The sequence below is a fragment of the Stegostoma tigrinum genome, chromosome 9 (genome assembly GCF_030684315.1).
Source record: "Stegostoma tigrinum isolate sSteTig4 chromosome 9, sSteTig4.hap1, whole genome shotgun sequence".
In the NCBI taxonomy this organism is placed as follows: Eukaryota; Metazoa; Chordata; class Chondrichthyes; order Orectolobiformes; family Stegostomatidae; genus Stegostoma; species Stegostoma tigrinum.
This window is the reverse complement of record NC_081362.1, coordinates 23416126-23441995: the sequence shown is the minus strand read 5'-3', so window position 1 is coordinate 23441995 and position 25870 is coordinate 23416126. Positions and strand designations below refer to the sequence as shown.

At 43.3% G+C, this 25870-nt stretch overlaps 1 protein-coding gene across 6 annotated transcripts in view; it reads left to right on the top strand.

The window, feature by feature from the left end:
- Positions 1 to 25870, top strand: part of LOC125454669 (KH domain-containing RNA-binding protein QKI) — a 527237-nt gene that overhangs the window by 247339 nt on the left and 254028 nt on the right. For all 6 annotated transcript variants that reach the window (XM_048535689.2, XM_048535686.2, XM_059648416.1 and 3 more), the window contains one exon: positions 19185 to 19301. In XM_048535689.2, coding sequence (XP_048391646.1) covers positions 19185 to 19301 — 117 coding nt within the window. The remainder of the gene's footprint in view (positions 1 to 19184; positions 19302 to 25870) is intronic.

Sequence of the window (25870 nt, the reverse complement as noted above, 5' to 3'; positions counted from 1 at the left end):
TGCTTCCTGCCAGATTCACACACTTTCTCTGATCTCCGATGCTCTGCTCTGTACTATAAAAATCCTTAAGGTCATGTTTTCTTCTTCAGCCTTAAATTCCCTAAGACATTCCTTTTCATTTAAAGAGCAGAAGTATTCACCAGTAAGAGAAAAGGAGGGAATGGTCACATCTTCCCTCTTTCACCTAACTCGGTTTCCAAAAAAACATGAGGTATAGGAGCAGAATTATGCCTTTTGGCCCATCAAGTCTGCTCCACTATTATCATAGCTGATATGTTTTTCAACTCCCTTCTCCCTGTTAGCATTGGTCCCCTTACTAATGAAGAAACTATCTCTGTGCCTCAAATAAACTCAATTACTGGGCCTCCATGGCCTTCTGCAGCAGTGAGTTCCACAGATTCACCACCTAAAGAAATTCCTCCTTATCTCAGTTCTAATGAATCATCCTTTCACTCTGAGACTGTGTCCTTGGATATAAGATTCTCCTGCTAGTGGAAAGATCATGTCCATATCAACTGTATCTAGGCCCCTCAGTCGTCTTTAAGTTTCAATCACATTTCCCCACATCTTCTAAACTCTGTTGAGTACACGTCCAGAATCCTTAACTGTTCCTCATATGACAAACCCTTCATCCCGGGGATCATTCTTGTAAACCTCTTTTGGATACCTTCCAACAGCAGTGGTATGAATGAGAGGTCAACACCTCTCTGATAATTAAAACCAAAACACTCAGGGAAGCTCACCTTCCCTTTGTAATCTGTTAAAGGAAGTGTGAAAAATGGTAATAACTGCCCGTCACCCCGAATTTGTTATAAAGGAGTGGTAAAATGTAAGAAATCTCTGATACTCACTTTATAAACAACAAGTAACAACTTATTTTATCTGACTTGAACAGTTAACAAATTAACAGAACTGCTAACAAACAGAACCATTCTCCCTTAACTAACTATTTCTGAAAGAACAAACTTCTATAGGTATGCTGTTCCAATAGATAAATATCTCATTTATATAAACCAAATTACTTCTTGAAATTAAAGCTTAATCTTTCAAAATTATAGCCAGAATAAGTCTTCCAGAATGTTCTTTGCCATCTCTGCTGTCCTCCAGTCAGGAATGCCTTCTTCCATTGAATTCTTGTGTCAAGAATATTAGCTAAGAGTGCCACTGTACCCTTAGTGTAGATGGTGATTTCTTGAGAGCTTAGTGAATTTTATGAGAGCCTGTGATTCTTTCTGTTATAGCTGAGAGCTATTCTCTTGGAAAATGGCAGTTACCCTCACACTGATTTTCAATGGCCTCTTCTTTTATACCCATGATGATCTCTCAATTTCTTACTATAGAATTGGTCCTAAGTAGTCAAAACCATCAGATTTGAATTTTATTGAGTTTTGGTATCTAGGGCCTGGTTTAAATTCATTCACTAAATTGCAAACTTCTTGTATTGGTAAAAATGCTGTTTTTATTTTTCTCACAATACCACTTTTAATACAAATGTTTCAATTTCGAGAACTCTGTACATCTACAAACTTCTTTAAAATCTCCAACCCTCGTAAAAGTATATAATCTTTTAAAGGGACCATGCAGTTCTGCCCCGTGATTTTACAAACATCAAATACTCTATCCAACCTCTACCCAGAAAAAAGACCCCTATCTCCAAAATCTATGCTTTCTGCCAGTGCCTTGCCACCAACACCATGTGCATTTATTTTATTTAGCAGCCTCCTGTGTAGCACCTTGTGAAAGGTCTTCTGGAAATTCAGTAGAGCTTGTCCACTGGCTCTCCATTGTCCAACTTGCTCTTTACTTCCTCAACGAATTTTAACGGAATTGTCAGACATGACTTCCCCCTGATGAAGCCGTGCTGACTCAGTTCTATTTTACGGTGCGCTTCCAAGTGCTCTGCAATCTTTTGCTTGATAATGGGCTCTGAAATGTTATCTTTGCTTGACTCAGGCTAACAGATCTATAATTTCCTGTCTTCTGTCTCCCTCCCTTCTTAAACAGTGTTGTTACATTTACCATTTTATGGTCCTCTGGGACTGTCCCTGACTCCAGTGATTCCTGAAAGATCACCAGCAATGCCTCCATGATCTCAGCTATCTCTTTGAGAAGTCTGGGCTATCGTCCATCGGGTCCCAGTGATTGATCCTCCTTAAGATGTTTTACCTTTCCCCACACTACTTTCGTGTTGGCCACGACACTCACTCCTGCCTCCTTACTGTCTGGAAGTTCTGGCGTGCTAGTAGCATGTCTTCCATCATGAAGTCTCAAGTACCTCTTCAGTTCCTGCACCATTGCTTTGTTCCCCATTGCTACTTCTACAGCCTCATTTCCCAGCAATCCAATGCCTACTTTTGCCTCTTTCTTTTCGATATCTAAAACAAAGACTCTTGCTATGTTCTTTTATGTTGCTAGCTACGCGCATTCATAGTTCATCATCATCGCTATTTTAGTTATCCTCTGCCAATTTGTGAAAGCTTCCCAACCCTCTCGGTTCCCACTAATTTTAACCGCATTATATGCTTATCCTTCTATTTTTATCCTGTCCCTGACTTCCCTTGTCAGCCGTGATGCATTGGCTTCCCATTTGTAAGTTTCTTCTTTGTCATTGGGATGAATTTCTCCCCTGCCTCCCAAATTGTCCCCTGAAACTCCTGTCATTGTTGCTCCATTGTCTTCCTAGTTGCTCCCCACTTCCAATCAACTCTGACCACCTCGTCTCATCTCTTTGTAGATACTTTGACACAATTTTAATACCATTAAATTTGATTCCAGCTTCTCCCCCTCAACCTGCAGGATGAATTCTGTCATGTTTTGGTTTCTGTCCCAAGTGTTCCTTCACCTTAAGCTTCCTAATCAAGTCTGCCTCATTAGCCATCACCAAATACAGAACCACCTGTTCTATTGTGGGTTCTGTCACAAGCTGCTCCAAAAAAACCCATCCTGTAGACATTTCACAAATTCCATTTCTTGAGGCCCAATCTCAAACTGAATTTTCTAGTGAAACTCTGTGTTGAAGTCCCTCATGATTATTGTAATAGAGCCTTTCATACATCCTTTTTCTGTCTCTTGATTTATTTTCTTTTCCACATGCTGACTACTGTAAGGAGACCTCTACGTAACTCTCATCAGGATCTTTTTTCCTTTGCGAACCCTCAGATTTACTCACACAGATTCCATGCCTTCTAGCTCGATATCACTTGCTGTCCATTTAGTGTTATTTGTTACTAACAAGACAACCCTTCCTCTCCGCCCATCTGCCAGTTTTTCGGAAAGACCAGTATCCTTAATATTTTGTAGCCATGTCTGTGTGATACCCACAACATTGTACCTGCCAATGTCAATCCGTGCTACAAACTCATGTTTCGTATGCGGTGTACATTCTAGCATTGAAAGGCTGGAGCAGAGGCATATGGACAGAAATCCAATTTGTGGATTAGACGAGGCTACACCTCAGGACTGTTTCTTGGTACTTGGGAATTTAGCACCTACACAGATGCTTGCAGCATCCAAATAGTCTTTATTTTCACATGACACAACCAAACATCATGCCTTGCTAGTTAGCAGCTTTCATTCAAGAGAATGTACATCTTGCTGTCTGGAAACATGCAATGACAATCTCAAACTTGCACCATATATTAACAGCTCACAAAGCTAGCAGACTGCATATGCAGCAAATAAGCAGCTGTCCTAAAGCCTTAGGGGAGTAGTCATCACTGAAGTTTTCAGAGACACCCATCAGCCAGGATGTCTTAGTGCAGTAAGTCAATGTCAGCCTTTAATGCCAGTCAAGGGATTTGTTTATGGGGTTTGTGTCTTTGCAGGGGCAGTGAGCCACTGTCAGTCTTCTGGCTCCGTTGTGACCATTCTGAGGGCAAGGGCTTGAAAGGATGTATTGACAGTAGTGAGAGGTCTGGGCACTTAGAAAAAGAAAATAAGAGCAGGACCAGCCCATTGGCCCTTCAAGCTTGCTTTGTCATTCAATTGATCATGGTGAATTGTTCAGTGCAGTACTCTGTTCCAGCTTTCTCCCAATTCTTTTAATCTCTGTAGCCCCTAAATTATGCCTAACTCCTCCTTGAAAATATTCAGTGCTTTAGCCTCAAATGCATTCTGAGACAGAAGATTCCAGAGGCTCACTCACTGGTCTCTTGGTGAAAACAATTCTCCTCATCACAATCCTAAATGGTTTACCCCATGTCCTTAAACTGTGAGATAACAAGGTGTAGAGCTGGATGAACACAGCAGGCCAAGCAATATCAGAGAAGCAGGAAAGCTGACGTTTCGGGCCTAGACCCTTCTTCAGAAAGGGGAGAGGGGACGGGGGTTGTGAAATAAATAGGGAGGGGGGGACGGATAGAAGATGGATAGAGGAGAATGTAGGTGGATGTAGAGGAGGCCCCAGTGGGAACAGCGGATACAGTATACCACATTAGCAGATATGCAGGTGAACATTTGCTTGATGGGGAAAGTTTTCTTGGGACCTGGGATGGGGGTGAGTGGGAACGTCTAGGGGCAGGTGTAGCACTTCCTATGGTTGCAGGGATTCGTGCCGGGTGTGGTGGGGCTTGGGGATAATGTGGAGCAGACAAGAGAGTCTTGGAGAGAGTGGTCCCTCCGGAAAGCAGATGAGGGTGGGGAGGGAAAACTATCTTTGGTGGTGAGGTCGGATTGCAGATGGTAGAAGGGTTGGAGGATGACACGTTGGATCCGGAGGTTGGTGAGGTGGTACGTGAGGATGAGGGGGGATTCTGTTTTGGTTGTTACTGCCGGGAGGGTATGTGAAGGATGAGTTGCGGGAAATGTGGGAGACACAGTCGAGGGTGTTCTTGACCACTGCTGGGGGGGAGTTGCAGTCCTTGAAAAACGAGGACATCTGTGATGTTCGGGAGTGGAATGCCTCATCCTGGGAGCAGATTCGGTGGAGGGAAGGAATTGGGAATAGGGGATGGCATTTTTGCAGGAAGGTGGGTGGGAGGAGATGTATTCTAGGTAGCTGTGGGAATTGGTGGGCTTGAAATGGATACCAATTTCCAGGTGATTGCCAGAGATGGAAACAGAGAGGTCCAGAAACGAGAGAGAGGTATCAGAGATGGTCCAGATGAACTTACGGTTGGGGTGGAAGGTGTTGGTGAAGTGGATGAACTGTTCGAGCTCCTCGGTGGAGCATGAGGCAGCTCCGGTACAGTCATCTAAGTAACTGTACTGCACCACCATCCTGCAAAAATGCCAGTCTACATCGGGAAAACCAAGTGGAGTCTTGGGGACCGCTTTGCAGAACACCTATGCTCGGTTCACACTAAACAACTGCACCTCCCAGCCGCGAACCATTTCAACTCCCCCTCCCAATCCTCAGACAACATGTCCATCCTGGGCCTCCTGCAGCGTCACAACGATGCCGCTCGAAGGTTGCAGGAACAGCAACTCATATTTCACTTGGGAAGCCTGCAGCCCAATGGTATCAATGTGGACTTCCCCACCTACACTCACCTTTACTGGCTCCATCCCCGCCTCTTTGACCTGAACATCTCCTCTCCACCTATCTTCTACTCTATCCATCTTCTATCCGCCTCCCCCCCTCTCCCTATTTATTTCACAACCCCCTTCCCCTCCCCCATTTCTGAAGAAGGGTCTAGGCCTGAAACGCCAGCTTTCCTGCTCCTTTGATGCTGCTTGGCCTGCTATGTTCACCCAGCTCTACACCTTGTTACCTCAGCTTCTCCAGCATCTGCAGTTCCTACTATCTCCTTAAACTATGATCCTGGTTCTTGGCTCCCTGGATATCAGGAGCATCCTTCCTGCGTTAACCCTGTCTAGCCCTGTTCGAACCTCCTGAGTTCTGGGAGATCTGTCTCTGTCTCTTCCCCTGCCAACTCCAGTGAATGTAGTCTTAAGTGATCTAGTTTCACTTCATTCATCAGTCCTGATATCCACAAATCAGTCTGATACCCTTTATTGCATTCCCTCCATAGCCAGTACAAAGTAATCCAAGTGTGGTCTAACCAAGGCCCTGTACAATTGTAAAAGGATACCGCTGCTGTTGTACTGAAATCCTCTTGCTCTGAAGGCTGGCATGCCATTTGCCGCCTTCACCTTTTGCACCTGCATTTTTGCTTTCAATGATTGGTGTATAAGGACACCCAAATCTCATTGCATCTCCCCATTTTCCAATCTGTCACCATTCAGATGGCAATGTCTGCCTGTTTTGCTACTGAGTGAATAACCTCACTTTTATTCACATTATACTTCATCTGCATTTGCCCACACACAGCTTTTCCAAATCACACTGAAGCATACCTGCATCTCCTTGACAGTTCACCCTCCCATCCAGCTTTTTGACTTGCAGGCTCCTGCTGCCTGAAATAGTCACCCTTCTCAGGCTCACATCCTTCCTGAAGAACTGGATTAAAGGTTCTATACAACACATAAAGCAGCAAAGAAGGGGCGGTCTTTCATAACTTCAGATCTGGTTGGGAATCTTTCTGACTCCTACTCATCAGTTGAGACTGCGCAAATGATGATGTTGCAAATGATGAGCAGTCGGATCCAATACAGATACTCTTCCTGAGGGGATGTGGGGAACCAGTTTATTCTCTGCCTTTGTTTCCTGTCTGCTAACTGTGAATGCCCTGAGCAAAGACTTCCATACACCCCATGTCAGCATACTACCCTAGTCTCATGTGCTTTAATTTTATATGCTAATTCCTTCCGTGGAACCTTAATGAAAGTCCATTTGCTTCCCCTTATCAACTCTACCCGTTGCATCCTTGAAAAATTCCAGCAGAATTGTCAAATATTATTTCCCTTTCTTACATTAGTGCTGACCCTGTCCGACTTCTTCTGTGGGACAGTTGGATTAGGTTGGTCAAGGGGTCCCAGTCTGTTGGACTAGGTGAAACGGAGCAGTTGGAGTGGGGAGACTGGCCACAACTGAGAGAAGGAAACTTGTCAAGTTGTTCTTTGGCGTTGGGAGCTGCAGGCAGGGCTGAAGCAGGGTGATAATTGTGAAATTGGCTAACAGTATCTGCAAGGAAGGGTCAAGTAAAGCTGGATGGGAGAGAGGAGGGTTTATTCATGGTCAGGGTCACCTTGGAGCCACAGATGGGTGTTGGTGTTGGTGCAGAATGTGATGTGACAGTGTAAACTTGACAACTTTAATAACTTCATGGATTGAACAAATCAGCATTAACATTCTGGAATAAACTGTTTCTCCAGATGAAAAAGACAAGGAGACACTTATAAAGAAGGAACCTGACATGGTCATCTTGTGTGCTGGGGGAAGGCAAGTGCAGGCTCATGTAGGCAGGTTGGGTGGGGACCTGTTAAAGCGTGAAGCCTATGGGAGGAAGGAATACCAGAAAGGGGATTTGGTATTTTGGGCTTGCTAACGTGTGGAAGTTGAGACTGCAAGCCAGTGGTAAAGAGCAATCACTATTGCCTTCTACTGTGTCAAAAATTGAAGTATGCAGTAGGGAATAAAATATTTTCAAACACGCAGTGGATGGGGAATGTGACCTGACCCCTGAAGGGAGGGGGCTGCAATATCCACCAATGTGAGAGTGCTTAAAGGGAACAATATTATACACTACGTTGTTATCTGTCCCACCAAAGTGGCGTAAGTTTTAAATAAGTTTGTTTCTTCTTGTCACTCCCACTATGTCTTAATGTACTCACGGTTCTGCAGCTGTGGCAGAAAGAGCCTGCTCAACAGTCAACCCTGGAGGTTTGATCGGACACCACTGGCAGCGTTTGTATGTAGATAGTTTGGACATATTGAAGTTGTCTTGCAAAGGAAAATGGAGACTTCTCGGTGTGAACCTCCAAGGATTGAAGGGGTTCAGACAAGGCTGTGTCCCATGTGGAGACTTTGGGTGTGGTTCATGTTCTGGTTAGGTGCTTATTCGCACCATCATGTCCCCTTGAGAAAGGGGCATCTGGCATGTTCACCATTTCTGATGAGGATTTACATCCTTAGATTAAAGCTCAAGGTGAACAATTCATTGCATTGGTTAAGATTATAACATAATTAAGGCCGTGTAACGAATATTCCAGGACACACTTTCAGAAAGACAGAAATAATACAAAAGATGGGGTAGGCCTGATTGTAAGGGAGGGAGGGAGAAAATCAAACAGTGAGTCTGGGAGGGAAGGAGTAAGGGCATCGGACAGTGAGTCTAGAGAATGGGACAGTGATCCTGGGAAGGGGAAGGTAGGAATGTAGGAGGGAGGGAGCAGGAGAGTGTGGGATGAAGTGAGGGACAATGAGAGTGAGGGATGCAGGGATGAACGGTGTCTGCGACTGTGTCTGTGATGGAGGATCATCAGTGTGCATCTGGGAGGAATGGAGTGTGACAATATCTGGAAGGAAGGGAGAGAGTGAAGGAGGGATTCTGAATGAATCCGGGGCAAGGGAGTGCAACTGAATATGGAAGGGATGGAATCTCACACTGTCTGGGAGGAATGGATAGTGTGAGGGAGTGAGTCTTTGAGAATCTGTGAGGAAGGGAGGGATTCTGACAGAGACTGTAGGAGAGAGGGAGATGGGGAGAGATTCTGACAATAAGCCTGAGACAGAGTGACAATCTTACTATCTGATAGTAAGTCTGAAAAATGAAGGGGGCCTAAGAATAAGGGAGAGTGTCCGGGACAAAGGGTACCTGACACTGTCTGGAAGGACAGAAGACTGTGCAGTTGGGAGTCTGGGAGGAAGAGGGGAAAGGAGGAAAGAGAGATTCTGAGAAAAAGGAAATGGAGGGAGTCTGAAAGTCAGGAACAGAGGGAGTCTCAAAGAAAGGGAGTGAGCGAGCCTGAAACTGAGTGGGGGTGTGAGTTTGCGAGTGAGTGAGGGAGAAAAAGGGGGATGGAATCTGAGCATGAGGAAATTAGCACTATCTGGGCGGAAGGGATAGAGTGAGAGATGGAGTCTGGGGAAGGGGGGTTGCCTGGGAGGGAGAGACTAAGGAAGTCTGTATATGAATCTGAAAGGGTTGGACAGAGTCTAAATGGGTCTGGGATTAAAGGACGGACTGAGTCTGAGAGTGAGAGGGGGCAGGGAGATGCACAAGTCTGAGAAGGAGTCTAGGAGGGAAACTGGGAGAGGGAGACAAAGTCTGAGTGAGAGTCTGGAGGGAGAGGGAGTGTGAGTACGTCTGGGAGAGAGCAAGCCTGGGATGGAGGAATTGAGGAGGGAGGAAATCTGAGTGAGAGACTGGGATGGAGGGAGAGTGGCTGGCTGTGAGTGAGTCTGGGAAGAAAGGAGAAAGTCTGAAAGTGAGGAAGGGAGGGGGTCTGCGAGTGAGATTTCTGACTGAGTAAGGGAGGGAGTCTGGGAATGAGGAAAGAAAGGAGTGAGTCTTGAGAATATGCCTAGAAGGTGACATGGGAGTTTAACTGAGAGTCTGGGAGGAAGAAAGAGAGTGAGGCTGAGAGTATGTTGGGAGGAAGTGAGCAAGTCCTGGAGTGTTTTGGATGGATGGAGGGAGGAAGAAGGGAATGGGTCTGGGGCCAGGTCTGTGAGAGTGTGAGAGGGGGGAGGGTACAAACCTGGAAATGAGTCTGTATTTGAGTTGGGGTGGTGAGTCTTGTATGTGAGGGAAGGAGTGAATGTGAATGGGAGAATCTGTTGAGGAGCGAGGTAGCGAGAGAGTAAGTGTCACCCTAAAACTGGGCATGAGCTGGCCACATGCTCTTCCTAATCCACAGTGGGAGAGAAAGAAAACTCAGGCTGAAAGGCGATCGGCTTTGAGGCCAGCTCTTGGTATGCACCACCAAATGTGTAGATTGGGGTAATAAACTTCAAATATTTTGGTTAGAATTAGGCAAGCTTTTCTAAGTTATGGTAATGTGAATTAAAACAAATTTCAATCAACCCCATCACTATATTTAAGCCAGATAAATTTGCTTGTAATTTTTAAAAGAATCATTGAAAATGATGGTAAACATCTTGTGCAGACAATTTGTTTTAAATAGTTATATTATGTGTTAATTCATCTCTTCGGAAATGAGTCCAAAGATGTACAGGACTGGCAGTGCTAGTTTGTCCGTATTGTCCAGGGATATGCAGGTTTTTTTAAGATTAGATTCCCTACAGTGTAGAAACAGGTCCTTCAGCCCAACGAGTCTACACCGCCCCTTGCAGCACCCCACCCAGACCCATCCCCCTATAACCTACACACCCCTGAACACTACGGGCAATTTAGCATGGCCAATCCACCTAGCCTGCACATCTTTGGACTGTAGGAGGAAACCGGATCACCTGGAGGAAACCCACACAGACACGGGGAGAACGTGCAGACTTCGCACAGATGGTTGCCCAAGGCTGGAATTGAACCCAGATCCCTGGTGCTGTGAGGCCGCAGTGCTACCACTGAGCCGCTGTGCTGCCCCAGTGGATTAGCTGCGGGAAAATGCAGGGTTACAAGAATAGGTTAAGGATTTGGTTCAGGCAGGACGCTCTTCAGGGGTTTGGTGTGGACTCAATGTGCTGAATGGCCTGCTTCCACACTTGTAGGCAATCAATGATTCTAGGAGCAGGTTTGCCTGCGCACTTGCTGACCACCTCTGTTTAAACTAGAAATGGGCAAATTCAAAGCAGACAGGATGTCAGATTTTTGAAAAATTATTGCATGCCTCACCCTTTGACCCTTTACGTGTTTAAATAAGATTGTATGCACCATATTTTTACCATCATTTAAAATTCAATACTTGCTAGATTTCAGAAATCCAGGAGTCAAGTAGGTGGCAACAGAGTGAAAGTATTAAGTGTTTGACCAGAATTGCTTTTGGCATTTGTAAGCTAAACCAGCTTCCTCCCTATAATAGGATCTCCAGCAACTCCCCCCATTCCAGTCAATACCTCCAGTGAGCCACTCTGTACAAGCACCCCTCTCCTTCAACGTTTTGTATTCCAGCAGATTTATTAAATGATTAGAAGGATGAAATGCTGCTTTTCCTTATTTCTATACCTTTAAATTGTGTTTATTGGAAATGATACATTAAATTTATACTGCTTCATTCTTTAAAATGAGTTCTGTTGAGTTCACTTTCCTTAAGTTTAGGATTCAAAGGAAAACTGTTTAAATGTGGTGAAAGCAAATGCCTTCCTCTTTGAATTAGAAAATTAAGTTTGGATAAGGGTCACCGGACCTGAAATACTAACTCTGATTTCTCTTGACAGATACTGCCAGACCTGCTGAGCTTTTCCAGCAACTTATGTTCCTGATTTACAGCATCCGCCATTCTTTCAGTTTTTAAGAGAACAGCATGTGCGCTGTGTTAGGGAGATGAGATAACGGGGAGCAAGAAAAAAACAATGCAACCATTAATTGTCATCTCTATCATTCATGCTGTAGACCTAATTTTTGACTTTTAAATGTGTTTCAATGATAGAGGTATAAACACATGGTATAAAACAGCAGAAATGTTTTACATTAACTAATTCTGGAAGGCAAGTGAATTAGAAATATTGTACTAGAAACTTAATTGCAGCACAATGAAGACCTATATATTGTTTTGCAATGTGAGGCGCTGATATCAGCCAATGTACTGAGCTAGAGTAGCTCGCACAGGTGTGTTCCTGCAAGTTCTCTGTTTGCACACACAAATTGGACCACATAGAACATAGGACAGTACAGTACAGCACAGAACAGGCCCTTCAGCCCACGATGTTGTGCCGACATGATTGTGATATCAGAGTGCTGATGCAGTTGTAAGGTGAATGTGCAGGAAATTACGTATAAGTGTTCACTTCTGAAATAACAAGCATATTGAAGCAAAGTTTGGTTAATAGGTGACTCAACAAGTTGCAGTTGAGCTGCTTGCTGAGGCAAAATTTAGGGAGCACTCTGATTTGACGTAATATTTTAGAGTTTTGCATTTTGATGGAAAGTCATGCCCCTTGCATCGATATGTGGGCAGTAGTTGCAGTACCAGTTCCTGGACAGGACAAGCAAAGATGCAAAGAGGAAACCACTACGAAGAGGGAGGAGAAGTAGGCCTATCCTAATGAGGTATTAGCTGGGAAGGATCTTCTGTAGCACCAGTAGTATGTTATAATGAGCTAACAGCAGTGTCTCAGGAGGCTGTCTGTCATAAGGTCGGTAATGACAGTTATACCAACTCCTTCATCACCCCTTAAACCAGAGAGAGCAATCTTTCCAGTCACTGTGAATGTTTTCATTACTGTCTCTTTCTAAATAATAGATCCTTTCAGCTACAGTCAGGTGACTTCTAAACCTAAATTATTACTGTATATCTTCTATAGTCCACAGAACAACTAGTTGCAAGCTTACTATGCTTCCCATAATTCTTTGTACCTATGCTGCGATTTATCCCTTGCATTCCCTCAGCTTCAACTTTGCAGAGAGCCTATTGGTGGCACTTTATCAGACAGCTTCTAGAAGCCCAAAGATACCATGTGAACAGCATAATTAACCCTCTCTGTTTGCTTGCCACAAACATAATCTTATTCCTTCACTGTGACAGAGTCACATTTCTGGAATTCCTCCCCTGAGGGCATTTTAGGTCAACCTACAGTATGTGGACTGTGATCAGAGATAATGGGAACTGCAGATGCTGGAGAATCCGAGATAACAAAGTGTGGAGCTGGATGAACACTGCAGGCCAAGCAGCATCTTAGAAGCACAAAGCATGTGGACATTAGCAGTTTAACGTAGCAGTTCACCACCATCTTCACAAGGGGAACTAGGGACAGGCAATAAAATGCTAACCAGCCAGCAATGCCCACATCCCATGAATGAATAAAACCAGCCCAGTTCTTCCCCTCCCTCCCCCCCCCCACTGCATCACAAAACCAGCCCAGCTCGTCCCTTCCCCCATTGCATCCCAAAACCAACCAAGCCTGTCTCTGCTTCCCTAACCTGTTCTTCCTCTCACCCATCCCTTCCTCCCACCTCAAGCCACACCTCCATTTCCTACCTACCACCTCATCCTGCCTCCTTGACCTGTCCATCTTCCCTGGGCTGACCTATCCCCTCCCTACCTCCTCACCTATACTCTCCTCTCTACCTATCTTGTTTTCTCTCCATCTTCGGTCCGCCTCCCCCTCTCTCCCTATTTATTCCAGTTCCCTCTCCCCATCCCCCTCTCTGATGAAGGGTCTAGGCCCGAAACGTCAGCTTTTGTGCTCCTGAGATGCTACTTGGCTTGCTGTGTTCATCCAGCTCCACACTTTGTTATCTTGGATTCTCCAGCATCTGCAGTTCCCATTATCACTACTCCAGTGAAGAGCTGTGCAGTGAAGAAGTAGCTCACCACAAGCTTCACCCTGAAGCACCACTGAGTAACAAGTACCTGGAGGGAAATATTTTAAACTAGGGATGCAGGCTCACATGAAACAGGCAGCCTCTGGAATACCTTATTTTAAACAGGAAGAATCAACATAGTGCTAAAATGTTTGTGGCACGTTGTGTATATGGCGTCTTTTCATTAAAAAGAGTAGGTTCGAGCCTGGGGCGACAGTCTGTGAGTAGTTTGCGCACGCTCTCCATGTCTGTGAGGGTTTGCTCTGGGTGCTCCAGTTTCTTCCTACAGTCCAAAGATGTGCAGGTTAGATGGATTAGCCATGCTGAATTGTCCATAGTGTCCCGGGATGTGCGGGCTAGATGGCTTAGCCGTGGGAAATGCAGGACCAGGTGGAGAGGGGTTGGGTCTGGGTGCAGTGCTCTTTGGGGAATCATTGTGGACTCAATGGGCCAAATGGCCTACTTCCACATTGTGGGAATTCTATGATTCAGTGGTATCTATGAAAGGTAATTTGACACCATATGACTGTATGATGAAAATACAAACAACTGTAACTGACCACAGCATGATTCCATTGTATTGTTCAAAATAACAAAATTGAAGCAGATATAGCCGTTATGACATTCCTGAGTTTTATCGGTGAAGAAGCTTTCAGTCACCTGAGGAGCCTGGTACATTCAGAGAAGCTGGGTTCCAAAACTTAAGAAATAGAAGGAATCCAGCAGAACCATTTTCACCAAAACCATTGGTGATTTCTGACCGGCTCGGATTCCATAAATGCAATCAGCATGATATTGAATTAATCCTAGTTCATATCAATTTTAAAGAACTTAGCAGAATACTGCGAATTTAAAGACAACTTAAATGATGCTGTCAGATACTGATATGGTTTAAGATGTAAAGGAGTCTAAACTTAAAGCCCTGGAAATAGTAGTTTCAACAGAGCTAGCAGCCAAGGAAACTCAGCAGTTAAGCGCAAGCATGGGGATACACAAAATGGCAACTGAGCAAGTTCACAAATGGCAGCTGAGATATGCACACCAACACAGATTCAAAACTGCCATTGATGTGGAAGAAACAGGTCATGCAGCATCTAATTGCTGGTATGACGAAGCTGAATGTAAAAACTACAGTAAAAAAAAACTTTGAACATATTTTAGAAAGAAACCATGAACTACAGCAAAAGTACAAAAACTGAAGAGTAGGTAGAAAATCTACGTAGTGTTAAAAGAGCATAAAGAACACCTAGACTCTCAGTCAAAAGAGGAGCTGTTATTAAAGATATTAGTTATTGCTGGTGCCACTAACCAATACTGGGTTGCTCTCTTGCTGAGTGGCGTTTCGATTATCATCAGCGTACTGAAGTACGGTGAAAAGCTATGTTTACAAGCAGTGCAGGCAGATCATAGTGAGCAAGGTTGTGCAAATCAAAAAGACTTGGATAGAGGCATGCAGATTACATTGCACAGGGTATGTGCTAAGCCAGACAAACATTAGCACAGTCAGCATTATCTGAGGCTAGAGAATCCATTCATCAGTCTAATAACAGCTGGTGTGTGTGTTCACACTTCTGTACCTTCTGCCTGACAGAAGAGATTGTAGGAGAACATTACTGGGATGCGATGGATCTTTGATGATGTTGATGGTAAGGTCTTGATCAGAATGGAGATGGACACTGGTGTGATGGTTTTATTCGTACCTGAAAGTTTGCATCAAAAGCAGCTCAGTCAGATTGTGCTGTAACCCTCAGAAATTGCACAAAGAACGTACACTGGCAAAGCAATGTAAAGGGTTGTACCTGTGTGAATGTTCAGTTATACAGTCTGTCTGAAGATTTGTCTTAGTATGTTACCAAAGGGGATTTTCCAGCTTTATTCGGAAAAACATGATTGCAGAAAATCAAACTCATCAGGGCTGAAGTAAATTGTTTATCAGATTCTGAGGTTTATCAATCATAAATTCTAAAGAAGTATGCCATTATTTTCATTCATGATCTGAAAAACATGAAAAAGACCTGTCAAAATGGAAATCAAGGATTAGAATGAAGTAAAATGTTGCCAGGATTAGAGCAGTACTTTATGCAATCAGACCAAATATTGAGGCAGAATTAGACAGCCTGGTCAAGATGAAACTCCTTGAACCTGTAAATATGAGTGATTGGGCCACACCTACCATACTAGTGATGATAAGAGATGGATTGGTCTGCATCTGTGGTGATTTTAATGTCACTATTAAACTGGTGCCCTGTGCTGAGTGGTGTCCTTTACCTTTAATCAAGAATGTAGTTGCTGTCCTAGTTGGAGGTCAGCTTTTCAATGAAAATTCCCCAAAGGGAAATTCCCTTTGGCAACGTGCAAGGACACATCTTCAGACCAACCATGTAACTTAACATTTACATTGAAATAACCCTTGAAACTGCTTCACCTGTAAATGTTCTTAGTCGAGCCTATGTCTGGATGAATATAAATCCCGAAACTCAGAAAGACTTTACAATTTTAACAAATAAAGAACTGTTCAAATTTGAAATCTCGCCTGCACCTGCATTATTCCAACACGCTATGGATCAGATTTTAATTGGATTGGAAGGAGTCCAGTGTTACCTGGATTATATTTTAGCCATGAGGTGAAATGAAAAAGAGCATCCCCACGTCTCAGATGGTACTGTATAGAAACTTAGATTATGGCCTAAGAGTGTAGAAAGATAAATGTGAATTTTTAAAAAAATTATGTTGAATATTTAAGCCACGTCATTGATGCTGTGAGGTTGACAAAAGTCCCATTCAAAAGCAAAAGCCGTAACTGAGGGGCCAGCAGTCAGCCACAGGAAAAGCAACAAGATGGCAAAACATGACCCAAAGGAACCGAGAGGCAAAATGTTCCCATGTTTAGTTTGTTCAGACTTAGTGGGAAGAACAGAAGAAAATCATTGATATTCCTGTTAACTTCCTGGAATTCTCTTAAAGGTGGACTGGAAGATGATGTCTAGCAAAAAGAAAGCTGAATTTGAACCACTGGCTAAAGTAGATAAGGCATGTTATGACTGGGGAATGAAGTTATATGCCTGCTAAAGGTAACAAAAGGGAGGAGGATGCCAAAGGGCTGCAAAGGTCCCTCTGGGTGGTTCTTGTTTTGTTCAGAGCATCATCAAAAAATCAAAGCTGAGTGGCCTGATTTATCTATTGTTCATGTAGCAAAGAGGCTTGATGAACTATGGAATGCATGCATTGAAGAAGAAAAGAAGCCATTCCTTAGCAAAGCTCACTAACCGAAGTGGAAATCTCATAAGGATGGAGGCGTATTGTGACAGCAATGTTAATTAAATTGTGAATTTCTGTCGATTTACTTTCACTGTATCTGAAGCATTTAAACCCTGTCACAAATGTTGCAACATTTTATGCTTGTGTTTTGCAGTGTATATGATCTAAGGTAAAAAGTAGCTTGAGTTTTAAACTCTACAGGCCTTTTTATAATATTCACACTGCAACAACAATTTTAAGCCTGTCATGCTCAAAGTCATCATTGCTGGGTGTTTTCCCATCGGAAAATTCCAATTTGTTTTGCTCAGATTCGAGCAGGATGTTCATATATTTCTTCCAATGTGCTTCATCTACCATTGTTTTGCTCTTACAGTTAATCTGTGTTGTTTTGTAACTTACTGCTTTCTACAGGTTTTAGCTTGATAACTCTTGCTTATTTCCCCTGCACTTACATTGGATATTTGAAGCACAGTAGTCTGATTTTAAAATTCTCATTCTGGTTTTCAAATCCTTCAATGACCTCTCCTCCTTAGCTATGTCCCATAATTCTTCTCTCATTCACATATTGTTGACAGGCCAGCATTTATTGCCCCCCTTAGTTGCCCTTGAGAAGGTGATGGTGAGCTGCCTTCTTGAACTGCTGAAGTCCATGTGCTGTAGGTAAACCCACAAATGCCACTAGGGAGGGAATTCCACAATTTTGACTGAGTGACAGTAAAGGAGCAGCAATATATTTCCAAATCAGGATGGTGAATGACTCAGAGGGGAACTTGTAGGTGATGGTATTCCCATGTATCTGCTGTCCTCGTCCTTCTAGATGGAAATGCTCTTGGGTTTGGAAGGTGATGTCTAACGGTCTTCGAATTTCTGCAGTATATCTTGTAGATAGTACACACTGCTGCTGGTGGTAAGTGCTGGTCAGAAAGGATGTTTATGGATGTGGTGATAATCAAGCAAGTTGCTTTTTCCTGGATGGTGTCAAACTGCTTGAGTGTTTTTGGAGTTAGACTCATCCAGGCAAGTGGTGAGTATTCCATCGCACTCTTACTTATGCCTTGTTGATGGTGGAAAGGCTTTGGGAGCGAGGAGGTGAGTTACTTGCCTCTGTATTCCTTGCTTCTGACCTGCTGTTGTAGCCAATTTGTATGGAAAATCCCCAGTTGAATTTCTGGTCAGTGATAAACCCCAGGATTCTAATAGTCGGGGGTTCAGTGATAGTGATAATAAAGTGTGGAGCTGGATGAACACAGCAGGCCAAGCAGCATCATTGGAGCACAAAAGCTGACATTTCAGGCTTAGACCCATCATCAGAAAAGGGGGATGGGGAGAGGGTTCTGAAATAAATAGGGAGAGAGGGGGAGGCGTATCGATGGTGGATGGAGGAGAAGATAGGTGGAGAGGAGACAGACAGGTTAAAGAGGTGGGGATGGAGCCTGTAGAGGTGAGTGTAGGTGGGAAGGTATAGAGGGGATAGGTCAGTTCGGGGAGGACAGACAGGTCAAGGGGGTGGGATGAGGTTAGGAGGAAGGGAAGGAGGTGCTGCTTGAGGTGGGAAGAGGGGATAGGTGAGAGGAAGAACAGGTTAGGGAGGTGGCGACGAGCTGGGCTGGCTTTGGGATGCAGTGGGGGGGAGGGGAGACTTTGAAGCTTGTGAAATCCACATTGATGCTATTGGGCTGCAGGGCTCCCAAGCGGAACATGAGTTGCTGTTCCTGCAACCTTCGGGTGGCATCATTGTGGCACTGCAGGATGCCCAGGATGGACATGTTGTCTGAGGAATGTGAGGGGAGTTGAAATGGTTCGCGACTGGGAGGTGCAGTTGTTTGTTGTGAACCAAGCATAGGTGTTCTGCAAAGCTGTCCTCAACCCTCCGCTTGATTTCCCCAATGTAGACAAAGCCACACCGAGTACAGCGGATGCAATATACCACATTGGCAGATGTGCAGGTGAATATCTGCTTGATGTGAAAAGTCATCTTGGGGCCTGGGATGTGGATGAGGGAGGAGGTGTGGGGGCGAATGTAGCACTTCCTGCGGTTGCAGGGGAAAGTGCCAGGTGTGGTGGGGTTGGATGGGAGTGTGGAGCGGATAAGGGAGTGATGGCAGTGTGGAGCGGTACACACTTGCCCCCACACCACCTCCCTCACCAACATCCCAAGCCCCAAGATGACTGTCCACATCAAGTAGATTTTCACCTGCACATCTGCCAGTGTGATATATTGCATCCGCTGTACTCGGTGTGGTTTTGTCTACATCTACCTCTTTGATCAAGCTTTTGGTCACCTGTCCTGATAACTCTTTAAATGGCTTGGTGCCAGATATTGCCTTGAGGTGTTTTACTATGTTAAGATTGTGTTTTATCAATGCAAGTTATTGTTAGATCAAGAAGTGGAGAGCTGTATTTCTTAATCAGTAACACGTATTGTGAACAACTAAGGACCCAAATAAATCCTTAACAATAATTATTTATCAAATGCAGCAAATTAGGGAAAATTTCCTTTGCCCCAACTCCTTCCTATCTGTTCTAAAATTTCCTAATCTATTCTAAAATTTTTGGAGGTTTCTGAGTAAAAAGTGAATTTGTAATTATTTACTGAAGTGTTTTCAGTTGTTAACATCTAGTTTCAAGAATTTTAATGATATTTTCTTTTTCTCTCTTAACTAGTTCAACTTTGTTGGAAGAATCCTTGGACCCAGAGGTCTAACAGCAAAACAGCTGGAAGCAGAGACAGGATGCAAGATTATGGTACGAGGAAAAGGCTCAATGAGGGACAAGAAGAAGGTGAGACTGATGTAATTGGATGGCTTCAAATAGGATTTCCTTCAATGCAAATATACACATGTCAACTGTTGTTTAGCTTCCAATAAAGTTTAACCTTGGAAAAGTAATAATTTACCTTGGTACAGTGTAGCTTCATATACTTAGCTAAAGAGAGTATTTTCCAATATGGGCCAAATAGATCAAAGGTGCAGATTTAACGCTACTTGATCTGTTGACACTGCCTGTGAATTAAGCATGTGTCCTAAATCATATTACTATTTCAATGTGCTTGCCGAAGATGGAATATTTTGTTAGCCGTCGGTTAATTTGACCTTTGGAAAAAATAAACCAAGCATCAAAATACATCTGGCTCAGTGAGCACTTGCACGTCCTTCCACTTGATTGGAGGAGCAGTTGAGATGCTCCTGGAGTATGTGCTATTTATTATCTGAATGTTTATGCTAAAGTTGCAGTAATCAACTTATTTGTTTGGGTAGAATGTGCAAACAAGTTGTGCCAACCATTCCATCTTGATTAAATCACAAGGTTATTTGAATTAATCAAATGACTAGATGAATATATTAGAAGGGATTTTAAAAATCATGATAACTTTGCAAGGCATAGCTGATGAAGTGGAAATATTCATTGAATGATTCTTCAAGATTGAACAATGAACTGTTATCTTGGACATTTTGCTCATTTATCTCGGAGACCAAATAAAATACCTAACCGCAACTTGAGCAATAAAGGTTTGTGCAGAATAAAACAGTTGGTTCGAGTCAATGATTGTGGATAATGTGTATGGTGCAAAATAAGGAACTGGAACTCCCTCCCTAATGTCATTGTGTACTGGATAGCACAGGGACTGCAGCAATCCTTAGTTGCTCTCAAGGGCAACTAAGAATGGGCAATAAAGATTCATCTGGCCAGTGGCGCCTGTATCCCATGAATGAATAAAAACAATTCTCCTTTATTTATTTGTGTGCAAGTATGATTTGAGGTTGGAATTTTTTTTTCCATTTCGATATATATGTTTGGAGCACAGCAAATTGATTGCAAGATGTTTATTTTATGTAACAATGCAAATTCTATAAATTCTTCTAATTTTTATTACCAAGGTTATTTAATTCTGATGATTTCGTTAACCTGGTTAGATTTGCCAGCAGGTTGTTTAAACTTAGATACTGTCTGCAACATCATTGGTCCTATTTGTAATAATTGATACATTACTCATAGGAAGCATCCAGCTTATGCCTTGAGATGCAAAAATAATGGACCGGATGATTAAAATTTTCATTTGGGAACAAAATGCAGTGAATTTTTGTTAATTTTGTTTGGGTACAAAAACATAAGGTTAAATAATTTGGCATTTAGTAGGTTGATTTACAGTGTAAAATAAAATGTTCTAAGACCATGCTTTAAGTAAATTACCTCAGTTACTTGCAGATTTTGTTTTGGGAATGAAGATCGGAATGCAGAATCATGGCATTATTACAATACAGCAGAAAGCCTTTTGGCTTATGTCTGCACCAACTTTCCAAATTAGCATTTTTATTCCAAATGAGCATCATGTCTCAATACCATTCACCTGCTCTTTTTTCATAGCTCTGCGCACTGTTTCTGTTTAAATAATTTGATGTCTTGGTGAATGTCTGAATTAAGCCTGCCTCTCTCAGTCTTCTGATCAGCATGTGCCAATCCAAAACCACTTGTTGCATTAAAAAAAAGTTTTCTCTCACATTATATTTACCTTGTTGCAGATTATTTTAAATCTGCGTCCTCTTGTTCTTGATCCTCGTGTGAGCAAAATCAATTTCTCCATGTCTATGCTGTCCAGAACTCTCATGATTTTGAAAACTTTCATTGAATCTTCTCTTAGTCTTTGCCTGTTCAGGAAAGATAGCCTCAACTTCTCCAATCTATCATTATAAATAGATGGCAGCGCGGTAGCTCAGTGGTTTGCACTGCAGCCTCACAGCGCCGGGGACCTGGGTTTGATTCCAGCCTCGGGCGACTGTGTGGAGTTTGCACGTTCTCCCTGTGTCTGTGTAGGTTTCCTCCCGGTGCTCCGTTTTCCTCCCACAGTCCAAAGATGTGCAGGCTAGGTGGATTGGCCATGCTAAATTGTCCGTAGTGCTCAGGGGTGTGTGGGTTATAGGGGGAATGAGTCTGGGTGGGATGGTCCAAGGGTCAGTGTGGACTTGTTGGGCCACAGGGCCTGCTTCCACACTGTGGGCCAAAGTGTCTGTTTCCAAATGACTGTCTCTGTGGAGTTTGCATTTAACCTGGTGGTTGCATGGGTTTCTGCCAGGCATTCAGGCTATCTCCCACAGCCCACAGATCTGCAGTTTAGGTGGATGGCCATAATATCTTTGGATGTGCAGGCAAGGTGGATCAGACATGGTAAATGTGGGGATATGGTAGGATGGGTCTGGATGGGATGATTTTTGGAACATCGGTGCAGACTCAGTAGACAGAGTGGCATCTTTCTGCACTGTAGGGTTTCTATGATTCCTCGCAGTTTACAATGCTATCGTGTTTTATGTCATCGGAAAACTTTGAACTTGCTCCCTGCACTCCAACCCTATTTTCTATCATTCAGTCAGCTTTGTATCTACATTATTACTGACCCTTTATTCCATGAGCGACAACCTTGCCTGCAAGTTTGCTTCGTGGCACTAAATCAAATGCCTTTTTCTAAGATCATGTGCATGCCTCAACAGTTTTATCCTCATTATTCCCTTCTGTTACCACTTCAAAGCATCCCAACAAGTTGGTTATTCATGACTTTCCTGAAATAAATCCCTGCTGGCTGTGTTTAATTTACACACATTTTTCCATGTGACTGATAGTTCCATCCTGAATTATTGTTTCCCCACCATTGAAGGTATGCTGAGTGGCCTGTAGTTGCTCGGGTTGTCCTTGTGTCTTTTATACAAAGGATGTACTTGTTTGCATTTCTCCAGTCCTCTGACACCACTCCCAAGTATGGGGAAGGCTAAAAGATAAATACCCTGTGCCACTGCAATATCCTATCTCACCTCTTTCAGTATCATTGAATGCATCTCGTCTGGTCCAGTTTCCTGGTCAGTTCTAAATACCAACTATTTTTCCAATGCTACGTCCTGATAGATTTTGATCCCTTCTTGTGACCGAGTTTCTTCTTCTGTCACCATGACGTAGTAGCATCTTCCTTGAAAAGATGCAGTAAAATATTTAACAACTCAGCCATGCTTCTTGCTTCCATATGTATGTCTCCTTTGTGGTTTCTCACTGGCCCTATTCCTTTTTCCACCCTTTTATTATTGTTGTTCCTATAGAAGGCTTTTTGAGATTCCGTTAGTTAGCTGGCAGTCTTTTATCACAATCCTTTCTTGCCTCTCCCTTTTGATTTTTCACCTCATAGAACAGTACAGAACAGAACGGGCCCTTCGGTCCACAATGTTGTACCGAACTGTTACCCTACACCTAATGTCTATCTAACCTCCACCGCTACATTATACTATCATCCATGTGCCTATCTAATAGCTTTATGAAGTCGACTCCACTACCCTCTCTGGCAATGCATTCCATGCCCCTACCACACTCTAAGTAAAGGACCTACCTCTGAAGTGTCCCTGATATCTACCTCCTTTCACTTTAAAACAATGCCCCCTCGTAAAAGCTACCTCCATCCTAGGAAAAAGTCTCTGGCTGTCTACTCTATCTGTACCTCTGATCATTTTGTACACCTCTATCAAGTCACCTCTCATCCTTTGTCATTCTGAAGAGAAAAGCCCTAGCTCTCTCAACCATTCCTCGTAAGACCTTCCCTCCATTCCAGGCAACATCCTGGTAAATATCCTCTCCACCTTTTCCAACGCTTCTACATCTTTCCTGTAAGGAGGCGACTAGAACTGGACACAATATTCCAGATGTGGCCGAACCAGGCTTTTGTATAGCTGGAGCATAACTTCATGGCTCTTGAACTCAATCCCTCTATTAATGAAAGCTGACACACCATGTGCGTTCTTGACAACTCTATCTACCTGGGTGGCAGCTCTCTGGGAACTATGAACATGAACCCCAAAAAACCCTCTGCTCCTCCACACTGCCAAGAAGCTTTCCGTTAACCCTGTATTCTGCTTTCAAGTTTGTCCTTCCAAAATGAATCACCCCTCACTTTTCAAGGTTAAATGCCATCTGCCACTTCTCAGCCCAGCTCTGCATTCTATGAATGTCCCTTTGTAACCTAGAACAGCCTTCCGCCATGTCCACAACATGACCCACCTTCGTATTGTCCGCAAACTTGCTAATCCACCTTTCCATTCCTTCATCCAAATCATTTACAAAAATCACAAATAGAAGAGGGCCCAGAACAGATCCTTGTGGTACACCACTCATAACTGAGTACCATATTGAATATTTTCCTTCCACTACCACCCTTTGTCTTCTAATGGTCAGCCAGTTCTGCATCCAATCTGCCACATTTCCCCCTATCCCATGCCTGCTTACCTACTGCATGAGCCTATCATGGGAAACCTTATCAAATGTCTTACTTAAATCCATATATACCACATCCACTGCTCCACCTTCATCCACGTGTTTGGTCACCTCTTCAAAGAATTCATTAAGGTTTGTGAGGCATGACCTACCCCTCACAAATCTATGCTGACTATCACGGATCAAACTGTGCCTTTCCAAGTGATCATAAATCCTGTCTGTCAGAGCCCTTTCCAATAATTTGCCCACCACTGACATAAGACTAACAGGTCTGTAATTTCCAGGGTTATCCCTGTTTCCTTTTTTGAACAAGGGAATGACATTTTCCACTTTCCAGTCTTCCGGCACTCTACCTGTGGACCGTGAGGACGATAAGATCATCGCCGAAGGCCCTGCGACCTCGTCCCTCACTTCCCATAGAATCCTTGGATAAATGCCATCAGGCCCGGGGGATTTATCTATCTTCAACTTCCTCAGAATTCCTAGCACATCTTCTTTACTAACATCAACCTCCTCTAACCTACCTGCCTGTTTTACAATGTCCCTCCTCTACAACGAAATCCCTCTCAGTTGGGAATACTGAAGAAAAGTATTCATTCAGGACCTCTCTTCAGGCTCTGTGCACAGTGGAGGGACTGGTAGCATTCAGGAACTGATGAGGCTGCAGGAAGTTTTAGACAGGCTAGGAGAGTGGGCAAAGAAGTGCCAGATGGAATGCAATGTGGGAAAGTGTGAGATCATGCACTTAGTTAAGAAGAAAAGAGGCATGGACTATTTTCTAGGTGAGGATAAAATTAGAAATCTGAAATGCAAAGCAACTTGGCAGTCCTAGCACGGGCTTCTCTTAAAATAAATTTGCAGGTTGAGTCAGTCATTCGGAAGGAAATGCAAAGTTAGCATTTGTCTTTAGAGGACTAGAATATCAAAGCAGGGGGATGTACTTTATGAAACTGTGGTCAGACCACATGTATTGTGAGCAATTTCATACTCCATACCTCATGAAGGGCCTGGGCCAGGTCCAGGTAAGATGAGAATGATCCCAGAAATGAAAGGCTTAAAGTTTAGAAGGATGGTCTGATTGAAACTTACAGAATACTGAACAGCCTGGACATTGGGGAAATGTGTCCATTGGCAGGAGAGACTAAGATCTGAGGGCACAGCTTTAAAGTAAAGGGAAGACCCTTTAGAACAAAGATAAGTGGGAATATCTTCAGTAGAGAGTGATGAATCTGTGGAATTCATTACCACAGAGAGCTGTAGATCCAGGTCATTGACTATATTTAAGACATGGAGATAGGTTCTTAATTGTCAAGAGGATGAAAGGTTATGGGGAGAAAGCGGGAGAATGGGGTTGAAAAACTTATCAGCCATGATTGAATGGTGGAGCAGACTCGATGGGTCAAATTGTCTAATTTCTGTTTATATGCCTTATGGTTTAAATGTTAAGAAGCAGATATCACTGATTTTAGTGTGAATTATAAAAGACTTGAGTAAACAATTTTTTTCACTCAGTCTATCGGGAAGATCCAAGAAGCACTGGCTGAAAGTTTGGGTAGATGGATTCTGTTGTGACCTTCTAATGCAAATTAGAATAGTATCTGAAGCAAGAATAGTTTGAGGGCAGTGAGAAAAGGTGTGGTGTGAACCTTCTGAAAATGCTTTTATCGAGAGCTGGCATAGTCATGAAGTGATAAATGACTGTTTTCTGTGCAGTAACTATTTTGTTATTCTGTGACTGTTTACCTAATTCTTGATCAGCACTGTCACTTTGCCTCAGCAACAATGAGCATTTTTATTCTCTATTAGCATTTGATACTATATGTCCAGTGAACCTCTACAGGATCATTAGTTTACTTTTTCCAGGGTCTAAGCTTTTATGGTTATTATGAAGGCAAAGCTTTCAGTTGGTGGTAGTCTTCCTGCTGAGTCAGAGAGCTCTACGTTCAACTCATGCCCCAGGATTTTAGCATACAGTCAAGGCTGACTCTTCAGTGTAGTACTGAGGAAAGGCTGCACTGTTGGGTTCCATCATTCAGATGAGATATTAAACTAAGGTCCCAGCTACCCCGTTGGGTGGATCTAAAAGACGCCACAACACTAAGGTCCAG